At 36.7% G+C, this 21,982-nt stretch overlaps 1 protein-coding gene across 2 annotated transcripts in view; it reads left to right on the top strand.

Annotated features, from left to right (window-relative positions):
• RFX7 (regulatory factor X7) overlaps positions 1-21,982 on the top strand; it is a 96,587-nt gene that overhangs the window by 63,229 nt on the left and 11,376 nt on the right. For both annotated transcript variants that reach the window (XM_088797221.1, XM_088797222.1), the window contains exons 4-7: positions 2,454-2,536; positions 4,169-4,291; positions 20,167-20,287; positions 21,608-21,688. In XM_088797221.1, the coding sequence (XP_088653347.1) occupies positions 2,454-2,536; positions 4,169-4,291; positions 20,167-20,287; positions 21,608-21,688 (408 nt within the window). The remainder of the gene's footprint in view (positions 1-2,453; positions 2,537-4,168; positions 4,292-20,166; positions 20,288-21,607; positions 21,689-21,982) is intronic.

Below are 21,982 nucleotides of genomic sequence, written 5' to 3'. Positions count from 1 at the left end.
AATCAAAGAGGGTTAAGGTCTTCTACTACACAACTGATCATTGTTTTAGAAGCCAGTAATTAACTATAAATAACGCAGTATCTCCAAAATCAAAAATCTTCACAGTAAACTCAGCCTTGCTGGACTAGAAAGAATGCCATCGCTACATGCTTCAGTCATTTTGTTCACATTTGCTTCATAGAATTTTGACATTATCAGTTTCAGTAAACTCCAGATTTTTTTCTTCTGTCTATTGAGTCCCACATAACAAATTAAAGAATAATTAACAGTAATAAGTTTTCATTGTTCGAAAGGCAAAAATAAAGAAAACAAGGCAGTGAGTTTGATCTTTATCAAAATTTTTTCTGGCATCCGTCTTTAAATCATCTGTTTGGCACCTTATCCTAATTTGGATTATCTTCTGAATTCCTCCTGGAATTTCTTCTCTGCTCTTTTCTCTAGTATATGTAAAATTTGGAAACCATAGAATCCAAGGTTTCTCCAACAGTATGAAGGTTTTTTATTCTTAGTCATCAAAAATAATGTTTTGTTTCCCTGAGGTTTTTTTAATTGAGGTATAATTGACATAAAATTAAATTCAGGTGTACAACATAATGATTCCATATTTGTACATATTGAAAAATGATCATCAAAATAAGTCTGGCTAACATCTGTCACAAAACATAGCTATAAAAATTTATTTTTCTTGTGATGAGATCCACTCCTAGCTACTTTCAAATATTCAATACAGTATTATTTATTTATTTATCATAGTCACCATGCTGTACATTACATCCCTGTGGCTTATTCATTTTATGAGTGGAAATTTGTACCTTTTGAGCCCCTTTATCCATTTTGCCCACCCCTTACCTCAGGCCACCATCAATCTGTTCTCTATATCCATGAACTCGAGGAGGGTAGGGAGGCTATTTATTTTCTTTGTTTGCTTTTTGTTGTTTAGATTCCACATATAAGTGAGATCGTACAGTATGTGTCTTTTTCAGAAATAAGTGACTGATTTCACTTAGCATAATTGCCCCAAGTTCTATCCATGTTGCAGTGGCAAATGGCAAGATTTCATTCTTTTCTTACAGCTGAGTAATATTCTATTGCACATATATACACTATATTTCCTTTATCCAAAAAAAATGATTTTTTATATTACATTTTCTCAGATGTTGCCCATGATGATACTTTTGTGGGTTTCTTTGGTAATATAACCTACTTTGGATTTAATAAGGTAGACATTGTTAAGATTAAGTGGGAGATAATAATAATCAATAAAAAGTATTTTACCGTGTTTCCCCAAAAATAAGACCAGGTCTTATATTAATGTTTGCTTCAAAAGATGCATTAGGGCTTATGTTCAGGGGATGTTATCCTGAAAAAAATCATGCTAGGGTTTATTTTCCCGTTAGGTCTTATTTTTTGGGAAACACAGTAGCAACTATGTTTAAGACAGGTTAAATGGGGAGAGGTTAGAGGCAGGGAAATCAGCTAGGTAAACATTTTAATAATTTGAGAATCATTGTAAGTTCCTTAAGAACAAGAACTATTACTATGTTGTTCAACTGTGTATTTCTGGTCTTTGTTTAGATTGTGATACACAATGTAAGTTCATAGTTACCGTAAAATTGTTTGTGAAACATGGCAGAAAATAAAAATGAATAAATAAATAAGTAAATGATTTCTTCTTTATTGTAAAAAGAATAACAGCTGAAGACCTAGATTAATGTGGTGGCTGGGAAAATAAAGAGACTGGTAGAGTATGGGGGAAAACGTTAAAGAAGAGTAAGTAAAGGATTAAAGTGGAATGCACCAAGAGGAACAAAATTAAGCAAACTCCAAAACTGAACACAGGAACTGGAGAAAAGAAAGCATTAAATAACAATTGAGAAAGGAAGTGTCTTTTGGAAATGTGCTTTGCCTTTTTTTTTTTTTCCTTTGAGGGGAGAGTATTGCTGGTAAATCTATTAGGTATTAGAATGAGAGCTAATTGGAAAATACCCCATTGACAGTGGAAAGAAACAAGATGTGGATCTGGGAGTTATTCACATGTAATTGGTAGATTAAATCAGTCTGGATCAATTCTAAGATTAAACTGTTTTGTAGATGACTTTTGGTGAGAATAAGAATAGGCAGTTATGTCATTTTAAGCTTTTCTTTTTCTAAAAAAAAAGTTGGATCTGTGTCTAAGCTGTGCTTTATTATATAAGAATAAATTCTGCCACCAGTAATGCCAGTTACCTGTCCACATTTTCAATTACAATGCAGTTAGTTAGGCTACCAAAATTCTATGATATTATTTTAGTGATGATAAAAAAGCCTAGATCTTGTTTCTTTGGCAGGTGACTCATTTCATCTGATTTTAAATTTAGACAGTCAATATTTTTTTAGAAAGGTGTTAGTAAATTGTGTTGAAGGAGAAACATGTGTTTTTAAAATGATCTTTCTTTTTAATCCTTTGTAACCAGCAAGAAGTTGAGAAGTTTACAGACCTAGAGAAACTCTACCTCTACCTTCAGCTGCCTTCTGGTCTCAGCAATGGAGAGAAAAGGTATGTCTCTTTTCTTTGCCTTAACTTTAGTGTTTATAGGAAATCTGGAGAGAGAGAGATTGTTATTGTGTTGCACTATTCTTAAAATCATCAGAAATCAGGAAATCAGAATGGCAAAACATCATTTTAGTCTTTGATCATAATTGGTTGAGTGTTTACCTATAGTTTTTGCTAATTCATTTGTGCACCTGGGTAAATACTATGAAATGCAATTTGGGATATGTTTTATAAACAGATCAGTATATTTATGTAGTATAGGGACGGTGAAAATTAAACAGAAAACTAAAGAGTAAACCGATAAGTAGGTATTGTTAGGTGAGTAGATCACAAAATATAAAAAAGAAAAAAAAAAACTGAAATTGCCGTTATGGAACGTGAATTTATGATAAACGTAAGATATTTTTAAATGCCAGAAGCTATTACTATATTTTCATTATTAAAGATATGTAATAGTCTCATCTAGAAAATATAGAAAGAAGTTGTTGGTTCATGCATTCTAAAAGTTTCTTTACCCGTTTAAGTGTTTTTCAGAATTAATTTCATTCATATAAGTTAACATTCATATATGCTTAACATTCTATTAATTTACAATTGTGTGTAAAAAGAAATGGAATGAAAATTCTGTTGCTTATACCTTTTTTCCCTCAGAAAAAATTTCACAACTATTTTAATCATTTTCTGTCTAGAAACTTTCTCAGTTATCTTTGGAATTAAATAAATTATTGTTATAGTTAACTGAGATCAATGTCAGAATTAATAGAGGAGCTTTCTTATTATCTTGGGTGTCCATTTCATGCAATTAGTTTATAAGTGACACTGCCATGTAATACAAACTTACAGTGTTTAAGGGAGGTGTTTGCCTGGGAGGGGACCCGGTTACAGAAAGGACAATAGGGGGAGATTTGTCCTTTTAACATCTCTCTGGTGTGAATTTCCTTCTAGAGCAGGGGTGTCAAAACTGCAGCCTGCGCTGGCTGCGGTCCGCAATCCATTGTTAATTGGCCCACAGCAAATTCCAAAAATATATTTAGTTTACTTAAATAAACGAGGTGAGGTGAGGTGAGGCAATACGTACTTCTTGAGTGAGTGGCCTGGCCCGGCTGTTTGTGTATTTTACCACATATGGCCCTTTGTTTAAAAATGTTGAAGAAAGTTTGGACACCCCTGTTCTAGAGCATAGAGTGCTTTAGTAAGATTTCAGGGCAGTTACTTGAGAATGCTGAGCAATTAGAAAATAATTTTTTCTATCACTCTTAAAAGTTTGATGATTTAGTAAGTTTAGGCAAATGAACAGGCAATTAAGTGACCAAATACCCAATTAGAGGTAATTTTGGCCAAAATAAATACCTTCTGTTGTTAATGCTCCATCACTTAAACCACTTTAGAGACTATGGGGAGGGATGGAACGGGGCAATCACTTCAGTCGGACACTAGCTATAGAAAATAACCCACAACCACAGGTGGACACTTCTTTATAGATAACTGGACATCTGCTGTACGTCCTGAGTTTGGTTTGGTCATTTATAGTGTGTTTACACAGAATTATTTAGTGGAACATTTTAGCCCTGGCTCAAAAATTGTCCACGAATTGCTGTCTAGTGCAACTAAAACCCGTTTTCGTTTCACGATTAGTGATCAGAATGCCATGTCATCTAGTCGGGCACAGCAAAGGCATGCCTTTTTCTGGATTCGGAATACTCTAGAGGAGCATCCTGAGACTTCACTCCCCAAACAGGAAGTCTATGATGAGTACAAGTAAGTATTGTATGTATATGTCAGGCACACCGATGTATTAAAAAGCTTAAGTACTATTCTTGGCTACAATGATTTGTTTTATCATTGGTGAATATCACGGTGGTATATAGGAGTTTAATGTAGAAGTCTCTGATATTCCTTCCACCTCTAAGTTTCTCTGGTAGCATATGTAACTAAGGACAGGATTACTGACTAAAAGGACTTCTCCTGGATGACAGGAGAGGTGTCTGAGGGTAGAGGGACAGTGGCGTAGGATTGCTGAATAAGTGGATTCCTGTAGCATTCTTAAGGGTAACAGGAAGGGTCTTGGGGTTAACAGGACAGTGGAAGGCAATGAATAAATCAGTGCATGTGGAAAACTAAAATATGTTTTTATTCTGAAAGGCCTTTTTCATGAATCTAAAACTTTTTAAATCCTTTTCTGTACCAACCAAAGAAAAAGATAAGATATCTGAAGTGTTGTGAATTACTTACACATGGAAAAAGGAGTTCAGTGACTTACACATATTAGACACTCAAATGATTTTGATTATATAGATAATTTAAACACAGGAAACAAAAGTATAAAAGCTAATGGGCCTTTCTGGATAAAGAAAAATTATTAGATGCCAAATCTAGTCTTGTTTAACATTTTTATAATTGATTTGGAAGAGGAAATTTATTCTGGCAGAGTGAGTAGAACCAAAATGTTCTGGGTATTGAAATGTCAAACCAGCAAGCATTAATGTGTTGTACTTACACAATTTGGAAGAAAACAGTCAAATAAGTGCTGCTGCTAACCAATGTAAGATAATGCAAAGGAACTACACTTAATGAGAAGACTATTGGTATCTAGGAAGAGAACTTGCTACCCTCATTCAAAATTCTGATTTCCTCACCTTAAGAAACATAATGGAACTGGAGAAAATTTAGAGAAAAATGTCTGAAATGATCAAGAGAACAAAGTAAAACTGAAGAGCTTTAGGTTTTTTTCCCTTTAGGAAAATTAAAGCTAACAGTGCATATTAATCCAAGTTTATAAAGTTCTTTCTCTCAATCTACAACAATCTGTTGAATACCTGCAATGTATCCATCCCTATAATAAGTTTTGAAGATAATATTAATAAGACACAGCTCTTACGCTCATCAAGAATACATGAGTGTGTGTGTGTGTATATTTATATACAATCACGTTGTGTGTATCTCACAAATTCTTCACTAACTTCAAGTTTGTTAAAATAGAGATAACCCTATGATACTACAAAGAAACAAATTTGAATTCACTAAAAGCTAATATTGGGCAAATGTGTGATATGTTGAAGAAACCCTGGTTTGATAATCAAGCGAGTAGATTCTGTCATTAAACATGAACCTGAACAAGTGTTTTGTGACCTGAAAAGTGTTTTGACCACTTTTTTGTCAGTTGCATCATCTCTAAAATGAGGCAATTGAAGAGATTTGAGGTTTCTTTTAGCTCTAAAATTCTAAAAGTTGTCTGAAGTAGGAAATGTTGAAGAGCTAGTTATCCAGAGATGTCCTGCTAGTTTTCCAAAAGACAAATTAATGTATGACATTTCCACAGTGAATTAATAAGGGAAGCCAGGATTTTCACATTTTTGAGGTAATGTCCTTCCACTGCACAACCCTTTGCCATCACCGTTAGGGACAGCATCCTACATTTGTGGAAGTATGACTCTGGCTCATGAAAGCAGTCCTTATGTTCCTTCAAGTTTCCTGCCTTGGGCAAGGCATGGTCTATTTTTCTATAACATTTTTTCTATTTTTCTAAATCATTTTCTAAGGTTTTCATAAATCCTTATAATTTTTTTCACTGAGAAAAGTTCAAGGGTTTTCCTAAACAAAAGAGAACCAAAACATATTTTTGGGGGTGAGTAGTGGGAGCTCCAATTATGAGCTTTTCATTTGCAGTTCAGTAAAGATAAAAAGAAGTGACCTAGACTAGAGTTTTAAAAGGAAGTAGTAGGTAAGGGAAATTTTTTATAATAAATGTGACTAAGAAAAAATATCAGTTCTTTTCATGAAATTTGAAAGAATTATGCAGATAATTATGCCTGTCTTTATAATCAGTACAGCACCATACATCCTGTAGTACTATACAGTATGGGTATCTGAGTCTGGGTATTGTAGTTCAAAAAAGACACTTCACTAAGAATATATTTTATTTACTGTTGTTTCCCCACAGTGTTTCTACATAGTGGTCACTAACTTAATATTAACAGTAATTGGAATGGAATCTGATCTCTGACATAAAATTTCACTATTGTTAAAGACTTAAGTCTTCTAGTACACTCCCATCCCCATTGTATAGATGTAAATTTTAAAGCCCAGAGAAGTTAGGTGACTCTTCCAGTGTCACAAAACTAGTTAGGGATGAATATCAAGCTGGAACTCAGATTCCATGAGTGGTTCATATAGGTGAGAAGGCAAACTTGTTAAATTTGAGTAATATCAAACTGAATGGGTAGAAAAGGTTAGGCAAGTAATTACAAGTCAAGTTGGTTAGGATTTTCCACATAGTGTGAATAAATAAGCTGCTCAAAGTATGAATTAGTTCACAAACAATTAGTATATATGCATACAAATGAGTGTTATAAGATAAACAGCACAGTAACATGTATTAGCTTCACAACATATGCTAAGAAGAAAGAATGTTTGTGTTTCCACAGAATTAGAGTATGTGGGAGTTCCAGGCCATTCTCTCATTTGACTGTGCATTGCCTAAAACTATAATTTGCCATGTGGATTTAAATAACTTGAGAGATAAGAAAAATAGAAAGACTGCAGACAGGCGAGAAGTAGATCCAAGTATTAGGAAGTAACAAGTTAAAAGTTTTAAAATTATATTGTCTAAAGAAAGCAAAATGGATTACAGCTATATATATTTTTTAAAGAACCGGAGTTTTAAATCATGTTACACCCATCTTGTTCTCCTGGGATAAATCATAAATCACATATACTGATAGACTCAGTTTGCCAGTATTTTCTTAAAGGTTTTCACATACATATTCATAAGGGATATTGGTTTGTATATGTCTTGTGATGCGTTTGTCAGGTTTTAGAATCAGGTTAATGTTGGCTTTACAGAATGAGTTTGGAAGTATCCCCTCTTCTATATTTACAAAAGCGTTTATAAACGATTGGTATTAATTTTTAATTGTTCGGTGGAATTCACCAGTGAAGCCATCTAGACCTGGACTTTTTTTTTTTTTTTTTTGTGGATGCTTTTAAAATTACTAATTCAATCTCTTTATAGGTGAGATTGCCTTCTTTCTTTCTGAGTCCATTTTGATTCTATTTTGGTACTTTATGGTTTTCTAGGAATTTGTCTATTTCATGTAGGTTGTCCAATTTGTTGGTATACAGTTTTTCATAGTATTCTCTTTTAGTCCCTTTTATTTCTAGAAGGTTGGTAGTAATGTCCCGATTTTAGTTATTTGAGTCTTTTTTAAATCTTGGTCAGCTTAGGTAAAGGTTTACCAGTTTTGTTGATCTTTTCAAAGAATCAATTTTTGGATGTGTTAATTTTGTTCTAGTCCCTATTTCATTTATTTCCATTCTAATCCTTATTATTCCCTCCCTTCTGCCTACTTTGGTTGTGGTTTCCTCTTATTTTTCTAGTTTCTTAACATGGAAGATTAAGTTATTCATTTGAGACCTTTCTTCTTTGTTAATGTAGGTATATGCAGCCATAAATTTCCCTCTAAGTACTGCTTTCACTACATTCCGTAAGTTTTGGTATGTTGTGCTTGCATTTTTATTCATCTCAAAGTATTTTCTAATTTCTCTTTTGATTTCTTCTTTGACCTATTATTATTTCCACATATTTGTGAATTTCCCATTTCCTTCAGTTATTGATTTCTAATTTCATTCCATTATAGTTGCAGAAAATACTTTATGTGATTTCATTCCTTTCAAATGTACTGAGAGTTGTTTTATAGCCTAAAATATGATCTATCCTGGAGAGTATTCCATGTGCACTTAAGAAGAATGCATATTCTGCTGTTGGCTAGATGGTGGAGTGTTCTATAGATATCTGTGAGGTTTAGTTGATTTATACTGTTTTATGTCTTCTGTTTCCTTGTTTATCTTCTGCTTAGTTCTATCTATTATTGAAAGTGTACCATTAAAGTCTCCAGTTATTGTTGAATTATCTATTTCTCCCTTCAATTCTGTCCATTTTTGTTTGTGTATTTGGAACTCAGTTGTTAGGTGCATAATAGGTTGATTGTTATATCTTCTTGATGGACTGAAATTTTTATCATAAAATAATGTTTATCTTTGTCTCTAGTAACAATTTTTATCTTGAAGTCTTTTTCTATGATATTAGTATAGCCACTCCAGTTCTCTTTTGGTTACTTCTGGCATGCTATATCCTGTTCTTTTACTTTCAACCTATTTGTGTCTTTGAGTCTAAAATATATATGTAGTATGTAGATGACATACAAGGTGTGATCAAAAACTACAGTGAATGTTTACATTTTAAAAATTATTACTATACGAGACACATTGCCATTAATCCCCTTCAAAATATTCCCCCTCGCTTTGAACACACTTATCCCATTGTTCTTGCCACTTTCAGAAGCAGTTCTGGAAATCCTTTTTTGTGAGTGTCTTTAGTTACACCATTGTGGCTGCCTCAATATCCTGTCGATTCAAAACATTTACCTTTCATGGTCATTTTGACTTGGGGAAGAGCCAGAAGTCGCACCATGCCAGATCCAGTGAATAAGATGGATGAGGACATGCCGTAATGTTTTTATTTGACAGAAATTGCCATACCAGAAGTGATGTGTGACACGGAGCCTTTCTGTTGTGATGACAAAATAGAGTGAATGCTGCTGCCAAGTGTCATCCAACGGAAAGGCAGAGATCTTCAATATGGGAAGCAGTGCATCAAACCTTAGTAACAGCATGTGACAAGTTTCAACTTGTTCGGTATAGTCAGTCAGGTGTGAGAAATCAGCTATGGTTGAGAGAGGTGTGGTTTAAAGTGTGCCGTAAATCATCCTCCATCATGACAGTGCTCCATGTCACACATCACTTTTGGTATATGGCAATTTCTGTCAAAAACATTACGGTGTGTCCTCATCCACCTTATTCACCAGATCTGGCACTGTGCGACTTCTGGCTCTTCCCCAAAGTCAAAATGACTCAGGACATCGAGGCAGCCGGCACTCACAGAAGAGGTCTTCCAGAACTGCTTCAGAAAGTTGCAAGGATGATGGGATAAGAGTGTTCGAAGCGAGGGTGATTAATGGCAATGTGTCTTTTACTGTAATACATTTTTTTTATTTAAACATTCACCATATTGTATGATCATACCTCATATAGTTTGATCATATTTTATTCTAAATCTATTCTGCCTATCCCTGCCTTTCAGTTGAAGAGTTTAATCCATTTACATTTAATGTAATTACTGGAGAAGATAGGATTTACACTTGCCATTTTCTATTTGTTTTCTATATGTCTTATGCCTGTATTTATTCCTCAGTTACCCATTACTGACTTCTTTTGTGTTAAATAGGTATTTTCTGTCAAACCATTTTAATTTACTTGTTTCTTTTACTATGTATATTTTAAAAATTATTTTCTTCTGTAGTTGTCCTAGAGATTAGTTAACACCTTAATTTATTTTTTTAAAAAAAGCATGGCGTGTGTGTATACTGGGGGTGGGGGGGAGTGCCAAAAAAATGTATACATGTGGACACTTTAGTCAACGTTGCTCAATCAGTAGTTCGCTGTAATCAGAAGTGTCTGGATGCTGATGGTAACTACTTTGAGCACCTCTTATAATTGCAGAAGTCAAATGTGACTTGGATTCATCTTTTGTTATTGGTATATATTGAGTATTACAATTTTAATAGTTTTTTTCCTTTCTTAAAACATGTATACATTTTTGGGGCACCATGTGTGTGAGTATACACACAGTGTCTGTCTCTCTCTCTCTCTCTCTCTCTCTCTCTCTCTCTCTCTCTCTCTCTCTCTCCCGTCCATACCAACTTAATTAATTTAGATATCCATCTGTGTAAAAGTATATATGTATATGTGTGAGTGAATTCTATATATCTGTTCTCTCCTTCATCCCCATTCATTTTTATGCATCGTGTGCTCATCAACACATTTTTATCTGGGGCTTTATGTAGCTGTCTTCTGGATCAGATAGGAGAGTAAAGGAGTTACAAAGCAACAAATAGAGTGTGTTTAAATTTACTTAAGTAGTTACCTTTACTACAGAAAGAGTTATATAAGAATAATAGGCATACCAGAAGGAGAAGAAAGAGACAACGGAACAGAGTATATTCAAACAAATAGTCAATGAGAACTTTCCAAATTTGTGGAAAGAACTGGATCCTATAGTTACCTTTACTACAGAAAGAGCAATATAAGAAGAATAAATTGATTCATGTGGATTTGAGTTACTGTTTAGTGTCCTGTCATTTAAGCCTGAATGACTCCCTTTAGTACTTCTATAAGACCAGTTTTGCCAGTGATAAATTCTCTCATTTTTTTGTCGAGCCATTGAAGTTTCTACTTGGTTAGCTTAGTGGTCAGCTATTGATTGGACAGAGATTTCCTTAAACACCTTGGACCAGTTAAATGTCCCAGGCTTTGCCAACGGGCTGTGTGTGTGTGTGTGTGTGTGTGTGTGTGTGTGTGTGTGTGTACACCATAAACAATCCAGCAGTTGAAAACCCTTCCTTAACCTTCACTTCTGCTTTTGCAGAGCCTCAAGTTTAGCCAGAGGTGAGAGCTCGGGGCCTTCTCAGTTCTTGAAGTACACATAGCTCTTTACATATGCAAGGCCTTCCACGGTTCCCAGGAATATGTCGGAGTTTTTCAAAGCTTCTATGGACATCTTGTTTCCCAGCTTTTTCTTTTAAGCTTTTTGGTTAGTATCTTGTTTGCCCCAACTTGTATCCACTGTCTCAGGCAGCCATGAAGTTAGCATACTTGCTTGTAATACTTTTTAACTTCCCCACTCCACCCTTCCACCCCTGCAAGGGAGAAAGCATTTTGTAGTGGGCAAGCTCCATGACAGGTCAGATAGCCTGTAGGGGGCTTCTTCTGTAGAATCCACCACTCACGACAAATAATGACACTTCTTTGGGATAAAGCTTTGAGAACGCTCCAGCTGTGTTCTGGTGGGCACCAGGCTGAACTAGGAAGTTTCTGCAATTTTTAACCGTTTAAATCGCATTTACTTTTGCACCAACCTAATACCATAGTAGATTCATGCATTTTGTTTTGTGTAATTTTGTTTCATTCATTTAAATTATGTTTAGTATTCTATTTATAAATATATACCATAATTTCTTTGTCCATTCTCCTCTGTATGGACATTAGGTTTTTTCCCATTTGGGTTTTAATTTGCATTTCCTTGATGACTAATTTTATTTATTTTTTGCCAATTGGATATCCTGTTTTGTTCATTTTTCTCTCCTATATAATCATTAAAGGCAGGTAAATATATATTACTCATCATTTTCTGCTAGCATAGTTTCTAAAAGAATGTCATACTGTTTACATTATAGCTGTATGTATTTATCAATTTGAGATTTTATGCAGCTAAGCAGATTGGTGACTGTTGACTATTCTTCAGAAGAAACCTTTTGACAATGTTGCATGCCCACCAGTCGACAAATATGTGTTGAATACCCATTGTATACAACTCTGCTTGACTCACAAGTGTGATGTAAATAACCACTCACTAAGTAACTACCATTGCAAATCATCTTCACTTCTCTATTCCTTAGTTTCTTCATCTACAAAACGATATGATTATACAAGATGATGTTAGAGTTTACTGGGTGTTTTTTGTTTTGTTTTGTTTTTTATGTAGACAACCTTGTTCATATCTGAATTTATCCTTTTACTAACATGATTTCAGAAATGTTTGAACTATTGAAGAACTATTAGTGTAGTAAAATTGAATTTGGGTGGAAATTTAGAGAAGAGAGATGGTATAGGAATTACACATCTGGTGCTCTGATTTTTGTGGCTGCCACCCAGGGGACACCGTAATCACCTGGCTCTGGGGGCCAGGGGAGCTTGCGTACCTGGTCCTATGGACTTTAATAAACAGAAGTCACCCAGAAAGGAGCTTAGATCCTTGTCTGGTGCCCTGAGTTTTGCAGCTGCTGCCAGGGGACACCTTTACATCTCTTGGGTCTGATGGCCAGTGGGGCCTATGCTGGTGGGTCCCATATGAATGTTACTAACAGACAAAGTGTTCTTAAACAGCTACCACCCCACCCCCCACACGCCCCCAGAGCGCAGCGGGAGGCAACAGAAGCTTGGTCTTTCTGTGAAGGAGGCCTATTAGCTAATTATCATGGATGCAGCCTGAGGGGCAAGCTTCTAATTAAATATGCATCTAGGGACAGACTGTAACCCTTTCCAGAGACCAGGTGCTATCTTGGACCTCTCCCTCTGCCTTTCTCCAGAGCACTAGTGTCTCCCAGAGAGAAGCCTTACATGTGTCTCATGCCCTGGTTTTTACATCTGGTGCCCTGATTTTACAGCTGTGGCCCAGGGGACATCCCTTACTCATCTGTCTCTGTTGGTCAGTGGTGCTTTCATTCCTGGGTTCCATAGGGACTGTGCCAGTCAGACAGCTTTTGGCAGGCTACCACCCCCTAGTAGACTGGGGAATTCCCCCCCGCCCCCCAGTCTTTCTGTGAAGGAGGCCTCTTTGCTTGTCTTGGAGCTTTGGCCTGAGGGGCAGGCTTGAGGATCGGTATACATCTAGTAGCCTGCAGAGCTGCTCTCAAGAAGTGGATGCTGTGGATGCCATCTTGGCACTCCCTCTGCCTTGCTCCAGCTTGCTGGTATCTCCCAGGAAAGAGCTTTATACACTCGTCAGGAGCCCTCATTTTTGTGACTTACCCAGAGGACACTTCCAGGTCAGGTCGCTTAGCACAGGTGGCCCGTGAGGCTTATGTTTTCAGTTTCATGGGACTCTGTATATTTACATACTAATTTAAGGCTGTTGCCGGGGGATCTGACTTGCAATCAGTCTAAGTCTAGGTGCTGAGATCCTCCCCTCTGGGATGCTGACAGGTCTTGGAACATACTGGAAGCTATTAAAAGTATAATAATCTGTGGACAGGCCCAAAGGTTTTTGAGAGACAAGCAAGAGTTAGAGCTTGGTTAAAAGACAAGGTTCATCTCCTACACAAGGTCGCTTCTTCAAGACTGGAAGAGGTAGTTGTTTCATAAACTACATAGAAACACAGAGTAGTGCAAAATGAAGAAACAGGAATATGTTCCAGATCGAAAATCACGATAAAACCTCAGAAAAAAACCTTAATGAAATGGAGATAACTTATTTACCTAATAAAGAATTCAAAGTAATGGCCATAAAGATGCTCTCTGAACACTGGAGAAGAATGGATAAACACAGTGAGAACTTCAGTAAAGAGGTGGAAAGTATAAGAAAATACCAAATACAAATCACAGAGCTGAAGAATGCAATAACTGAACTGAAAAATATACTAGGAGGGGTTTAACAGCAGACTAGATCAAGCAGAAGAAAGGATCAGTAAACTCAAAGACAAGGCAGTGGAACTCACCCTGTCAGAGCAGAAAATAGAAAACAGATTAAAGAAAAAGTAAAGATAGGTTAAGGTACTTATGGGACACATCACACACACTGACATTCACATTATAGGGCTCGCAGAAGAAGAGAGAAAGGGGTAGAGTTCTTCTTTGAAGAAGTGGTGGCTGAAAACTTCCTTAACCTGAGGAAGGACACGTACCCAGATCAAAGAAGCCTAGAACGTTCCAAATAACCCCAAGAGACTCACACTAAGACACATTATAATGTGTCAACAGTTAAAGACAAGGAGAGAATCTGAAAAGCAGCAAGACAACTTGTTACATACAAGGGAACCCCTGTAAAACCATCAGGAGTTTCTCAGAAGAAACTTTGCAGGCCAGAAGGTAGTGGCATGGTCTATTCTAAGTGCTGAAAGAAAGCAATCTCTAAGAATACTGTATCTAGCAGTTATCATTCAGAATTGAAGGTGAGATAAAGAGATTTGTCAGACAAACAGCTTAAGGAGTTCATCATCACTAAACCTTACAAGAAATGTTAAAGGAACTTTTTAAAGCTGAAGTTAAAGGGTACAAACTAGTAAGAAGAAAACTTGTGAAAGAATAAGTCTCACTGGAAAGGCAAATACATAGTAAAGGTAGTGGATTAATCACTTATAAAGTTAGTATGAAGAGTAAAAGACAAAAGTAGTAAAAATAACTGATTACAATAATTAAGGGATACACAAGATGTAATAATGTGGGATAAAATCACAAAATGTGGAGGGGGAGTAAAAATCTTGGGCTTTACAATGTAATCAAACTTAAGCTATTATCAACTTAAAATGGACTGTTATAGATATAAGTTGTTATATGTAAGCCTTATGGTAACCACAAAGCAAAAACCTGTAGTAAACACAAAGGTTAAAGAGGAAGCAATATAAGCCAAAGGAAGAGAGCAAGAGAAGAAGAAGGAAACAGGAAAGAACTACAAAAACACCAGAAAACAATGAACAAAACGGCACTAAGTACATACCTATCAATAATTACTTCAAATGTAAATAGACTAAATTCTCCAATCCAAAGACATGGAGTGGCTAAAAGGATTTTTAAAAAACAACCATTTATATACTGTCTGCAAGAGACTCACTTTATATGTAAGGACACACGTAGACTCAAAGTAACAGGATAGAAAAAGATACTCTGCAACCAGAAACCAAAAGAAAATATACACATAGGCAGTAAGCTCCTTGAAACCAAAAGAAAATATACACATAGGCAGTAAGCTCCTTGACATAGGTTTTGGCAATGATTTTTTTTTTAATGTGACACCAAAAGTAAAAGCAGCGAAAGCAAAAATAAGTGGAACTACATCAAATGAAAAAGTTTTCCATAGCAAAGGGAATATCAACAAAATTAAAAGCCAACCTACTGAATGGGATAAAATATTTGTAAATCATTGGAGTCTGATAAGGGATTAATATCTAAAATGTAGAAAGAACTCATGTAACTCAATAGCCAAATAGAATTTTTCCCACACAAATTAAAAGTATGTTTTTTACATTAAAGTAGTTAAACTTGATAATATTTCATACACGTGTAATGTCTTCCTTGATTTTCTATGGTATTGTAGACCGTTTTTTTGCATCACACTTTTTGTATGTGTAATAGTAATGTACTATTACGATGAGACAGCTTAAGTGCATGTTAGGGACTACTTATTACCGTCCTTATCAACTGGCACTTATTGAACTTAGGCACTATAAATAACAGGCATGTACTTATATATAGTGAAATACATGTTTATGTTTTCACGTAAATAATGTTGAGACCATTTTTTTTACATCTGTAAGAAAATTGGAGCTCCTGTATAATGGTTTGAAACTTAGTGTTTCAAAAGGAGTATAAAAACAACTCTGCAGGAAAAAGAAATACCAGCCTCAAGGTTGTTGGATTAAATGATCCAATACATACAAAGCACTGAAAAAATGTTCAAGTATGTATGGGTATCCTTTGAGTCTTATTTTGCCACTCGTCTTATGGTTTTTGTTTATATTTTTGTACCTTTAAATAATGTATACCTTTAACTTATATATTTAATTTTTAAATGGTATGACTAAACATTTAAGATTGATTTGCTAACAAGAATTTTGAGTGACGTGTTGATGGTCATGTTGAATATGAGGCTTAATTTCAAAGTCTGTTTTTTTTTTAAGATTTTTATTGGGGAAGGGGAACAGGACTTTATTGGGGAACAGTGTGCACTTCCAGGACTTTTTTCCAAGTCAAGTTGTTGTCCTTTCAGTCTTAGTGGTGGAGGGGGCAGCTCAGCTCCAGGTCCAGTTGCCGTTTTCTAGTTGCAGGGGGCGCAGCCCACCATCCCTTCCGAGAGTCGAACCGGCAACCTTGTGGTTGAGAGGATGCGCTCCAATCAACGGAGCCATCCGGGAGCTCAGCGGCAGCTCAGCTCAAGGTACCATGTTCAATCTTAGTTGCAGGAGGCGCAGCCCACCATCCCTTCCGGGAGTCAAACCGGCAACCTTGTGGTTGAGAGGATGCACTCCAACCAACGGAGCCATCCGGGAGCTCAGCGGGAGCTCAGCGGCAGCTCAGCTCAAGGTGCCATGTTCAATCTTAGTTGCAGGGGGCGCTGCCCACCATCCCTTGCGGGATTTGGAGGAGATGAACCGGCAACCTTGTGGTTGAGAGCCCACTGGCGCATGTGGGAATCGAACCGGCAGCCTTCGGAGTTACGAGCATGGAGCTCTAACCACCTGAGCCACTGGGCCGGCCCAATTTCAAAGTCTTAAACGCATACTTGAAAAAAAAAGAGTGAGAAAAAAACAAATTATCTCACTTTAATAATGGCATTAGAGCATCTTAACATTCTCTGTTGCTCTTTTTGAGTCTTAGATAAATATAATCTGATTCTGAGTTAGGTGTTAATTGACATCATATCTTGCTTAATCAACCTGCAGTTAATTATGAAGCATGAAAATGAGATATAAACTAACCAAGATTTCTACATGGCCTGGAATGACCTATAGTTTGTCATATAACTCTGGCTTTATAATTACAAATATATAACCAATAAATAATTAGATGAAAAACAATCATTGAGTATCTAGATCTTCTCAGTGAAGAAGGGATGCTTATAATGAAATTCTTTTTCTTTGAAAATTAGAACTGTTGAAAATTGGGTAGGCTTTACCTCACAGTGTAGAGCCCTCCCCATCAGAGCAAGTGTTCATATTGAGGTAACCCCTCATTTAGGAGTCCGGCCATTTCCACATCTGGCAGGAAATTGAGCTGTACAACTGCTGAGCTCATTTCCAGTTTTAAGATTTCACAAAATTTAAGAAATTGAGGGCCTGTTCCGGCATTGTTACTGTTGGTTTTAAACTGAGGCTCTCTTTATTTTGTCTTTGACATACAAGATGTCAAAGTATAGAATTTTGAATCATGAACAGTTTTATTCTTAACATTGCCTACTGTTTGATTCAGGAGGAATAAATGATTTGAGCTGTTTATGTGTCTACAAGATACTTTTTATATTTATCCTCAAAAGAGTATTTTAATGATATGGTCATTATAAAAAAAAAATAAAAAACAAGACTCATTCTTCCAGAAGGTGAGTTATTCTCTTTTAGTGGAGTAATTAAGAAGCAAAATTCAGATGAATTCAGATGGCCACAATCTGAAATCACACTCAGGATTAGTTGTATTTGACAAGCAAATTGATCATTTTGGTAATTAACTTTGCCAACCTTTCACCTACCACTTCTACCAAAGTAAAAAATTTTGATATAGAATGAAAAAACATCAAAATTAAAATCTCAGAGGGAGAATAGAATGGATATTTTATCTCAGTAGGCTCACTGCCCTGCTTCACTTTACTTGGTATCAGTTTTTTTAGGCCCATCTGCCAGTGTTGTCATAGAAGCCAGTGGGCAGTCTTTTGTTTTTGATGTGGTTTCTTTTTTGCTTTTTTTCCTTATGTGTTTCTTTAATGTTTCTTGTCATTTTAAATATGGCATACTTAATGTCGTATTAAGGCAGAATGTGACTCTTAAATCTTGTTCCTGGTGCTGAGAGTAAGATGGTGAACTAGACAGATAGGGTCACTGCTCTGATTGAAGAGACAACGGGTAAATTGGCTATTACATAATTAGGTCATGAGAGGAAAAGGAACAGAGTCCACTGATGGGGAATATGGTGAGGTTGTGACAAGCAAGGGCACTTCGTTAGATAGGATAGTCATAAGATGCGCTTTCAAAAATTGTAACTTTTAAGTTGGGACTTGAATGATAAGAGAAGTTACGTTCCAGGTCAAGGAAACATGTGTTCTGTCCCTGAGATGCAAAAGAACTCCATTCACCTTTTCTTTCTGTGATGGTTTAAGCCATAAAATGACGGATTTAACTTGCTACTGAAATGGTTACGACTTAATACAATTCATTTAAATTGTCAGCATCCAAAAACAGTCACCCCTTCACTTTGTAACTTAAACTTTGACCCCCGAACCACTTAGAGTATTGCATTTAGTCTCAATTTAAATAGGACGTGTCTAATCTAATACTTCTGTAGAGGGAATTCTCGATATGTGTTAGCTCCTTTCCCTTCTCCCTCCTCTTCAGCATGGTTGGGAATGTGTTTGCTGGGCATCTTTTCCCTCTCCCCCCACCAGAAGTTTGTGGGATTTGGTTTGGGGCTAGGGAGGGCACAGTCAAGAAAAATACCACTGTGCTGGCCCGGTGGCTCAGGCAGTTGGAGCTCCGTGCTCCTAACTCTGAAGGCTGCCGGTTCGATTCCCACATGGGCCAGTGGGCTCTCAACCATGAGGTTGCTGGTTCAACTCCTCGAGCCCCACAAGGGATGGTGGGCTCCGCCCCCTGCAACTAAGATTGAACATGGCACCTTGAGCTGAGCTGCCGCTGAGCTCCCAGATGGCTCAGTTGGTTGGAGCCCATCCTCTCAACCTCAAGGTTGCTGGTTTGACTCCCTCAAGGGATGGTGGGCTGCACTCCCTGCAACTAGCAAGGGCAACTGGACCTGGAGCTGAGCTGCACCCTCCACAACTAAGATTGAAAGGACAACGACTTGACTTGGAAAAAAGTCCTGGAAGTACACACTGTTCCCCAATAAAGTCCTGTTCCCCTTCCCCAATAAAATCTTTGAAAAAGAAAAGAAAAGAAAAATACCAACCACTGTCTCCAAAAAAGGGGTAATACTTCTCTCTAAGACTCTCAAGGGTCCCTGCGTCTCTCCCAGTTCAACTTCGTGTGTTCGGGTCACTTCAGGCATGTTGCCGGGATTTTCAGCAGTCTGCAAGAACTCGAGTTCGTTACCATTATATCCTGCCCAGCAGGTCTTCCAGTGCTTTTCCTTTCTTGCTTCATCCTAAAGCTCTTTCTTTGGCTCACCACCCCATGACTTCATCAAGAACCTGCTTTGGTTGATGCTGAAATGGGAGGTGAGGTGGGGAGATTTGCTTAAAGTACTTTGCAGTTCCTCTGACTTCCTCTTTGGCGTTTCTTAGCTAGGGGTTCTCCCAAAGTCCCAACAGTTATGAGGAAGGTCTTGGTAGCCAGAACAAGATGTGCCCTTGGTCTGCTGCTGAACTGGTCGAGGACAGATTGGCCTCTTACCTATGACTGGCACCTCTGGAGAAACAGAACCCCTGATTCCAGCAGTAGTTAAGACTTGGTTTGTTTCTCTGGTCACATTTTAAGTTACTGCCTTACAATGTACTTTTTTCCTGACAATAATACGGGTAGTAAGGCTGAGGGGAGAACACTGGACCTTCAGAACTTCTCTCTGTGCCTTCGTTCTTTTCCCTCATGGGTAAGATGAGAGTGGTGGTATAGACGATCTCTAAGGTGCCTCTTAGTTCTAATATGTCATGTTTCTGTTCTAAACAGTGTAGTAGTTTTGTCTCAATGTCTGGTGTACATAATGTTTATATTGGAAATTATCCAGTCCGTGAGCTTGATATATATGTGGAAACTTGTAGCCCTGCTGCTTGATCTGGATACACTTATTTCAAAGTGCAGGGTTGGATTGTAGTTGCAAAACTTTGTATCACCAGTGTCTCTTATTGCAAGTTTCTTGAATGCTGTTGAAAGCAGCGGTACTGTATACCCTGAGGATGAAACAAGCGAACTAAACCTGAGTTCGTCTCCGGAGAATGGTGATCAGCTATCAGTGAAAATTGTGGTGAATGACTCGAAGATGATGTGTTTTTTCACTTTGTCAAAGGGATCGAATTATACTGAAATAACACTATGCTGTATAGTTCTGTGTTCTGTTGCTCTCTAAACTGGTCTCTCCTCCTTTTGCAGGAGCTATTGTGACAATCTTGGTTACCATCCACTAAGTGCTGCTGACTTTGGAAAGATCATGAAGAATGTCTTTCCAAACATGAAGGCACGTCGTCTGGGCACGAGAGGCAAATCTAAATATCCTTTACCAGAATGTTTTTTAGTAGTTTCCTTAAGTTCTCATTTACCACAGAATGTCTGCTGTTGTAGTTCAACCGGCAACTATATTTAGAAATAAATTTAAATCATTAAATCATTAATCATAAACAACTCAAAAGTACTTAGTAGAATAATTACAAACGTCATTTTCCCAGCTGCTTAACAGACTGCAAGAGAAATTACAAATAGTGGTTCTTAGGATTGTGATAGATTTCATTACTCTGTTACTGTAATGTGTACTTAATGTTCTGATCTCGTTTTTTTTTTTAACACTAAGAATTACTGAGGTCTGCCACAGTACAGCAATTGTAAATTATCAATAAAAGTGGAGAAAGATGTTAGCTTATCTTCTTTCCTTCCTCTAATGTAGAAACATAAGGATCTCCTTGGCAGAATACACAACACTCAAAACAGTTTCTTGTGGAACTTCTACCGGAAGATTAATGTTCTCTAAAATATTTTTCAGCCAACCATTTAAAGTCTGTATTAAAATTAAAGCCAGGGTATGGAAAAGGTCCCTCTTGTGATAGAGAAATACTTCAGAGCAAACAGGAGTAAGGAAATGAAAATTAAGAATTTATTAAAGTTCTTCCTGTTTTTGGAAGAAGATTGTAACATGAAGGGTCTCTGTGTCATATTGGAAATACTTCATTTCTCTCTGCTTAGCTGTTGGCCTTTTTCACAGTGTAAAAATTCACTTCTATGGAGGAAAGGAGAGAACGGGAAAGGTGGAAGGCTGCTTTTCTAAAATGCTTCCAGGTGTTCTTTAACCACTTGTTACATGAACTGTCCTTGTTTCCTGAGTACAAACAGAAATGTCTTAATGTGTCTTTGGCATGTTACAGGCGATAATCCTGTGTGTTTCAGTGGAAAAAGAGAAATGAAAAGGTTAAAGCCCTTGTGACACTCTTAAGAGTTGTTTTTGTCCCAGTGCCCTGGGCTAAAGTTTCCCTTCTCTGTGCCAGGTTTCCATCTGGATATTCCTTTCCTTCTGACCTGTTACTGGTGGCTGGCACAGCTTATTAAAAACATTTATTCATTAAATTTATAACAGATGAGAATAATTTTGTTTCATTTAAGACAGTAACATTCTAGTAACAGTAACAAAGACTATTCTAGTTTCAAAAGAGTAAAAATCCTGAGTTCATAATATTAAGGTTTCTTTTACTGAGAAACTCAGAAAGTAGTTGTTATTTCATGCTGATTTTATTTTCATTTCGTATATGGTTACGTCTCAGGTGCTAATTATATAAGCAGTTCATTTAATTTAGAATACTTGAGACCTTAACTGTTTATTACATATTGCTACAGTGGACTAAGGAAAAAAGCTTTTGTTCATATGCCAACACTGCCCAATCTTGACTTTCACAAAACTGGAGATGGGGTAAGAATTCTGCCTTTTCTTTTTAGTAAGTTAAAATGTACCTTAATATCAACCTTGAAATGCATACTGCATGGTCTCATTTAGATAAAACCAGGGACCAGGACGTCTGCCTTTTACAAAATAAATGAGACAAAAAAATTCAACCGTGGCTGAAAAATGTTAGCGTACATGACTTACATCAACATGATTCCTGAAATTAGGGGGAACAAATACAGGTCTAATCTTACTGATACGTAAATACATCCATAATATATGTTGACAATATATATTGTCAGGAGGAAAGGTTAAGTTGTA

The sequence above is a fragment of the Rhinolophus sinicus genome, chromosome 3 (assembly GCF_057876585.1).
Source record: "Rhinolophus sinicus isolate RSI-liver-muscle chromosome 3, RSI-T2T, whole genome shotgun sequence".
NCBI classification, from domain to species: Eukaryota; Metazoa; Chordata; class Mammalia; order Chiroptera; family Rhinolophidae; genus Rhinolophus; species Rhinolophus sinicus.
The sequence above is the reverse complement of the archived record's forward strand: the minus strand, read 5'-3'. Positions and strand labels throughout refer to the sequence as shown.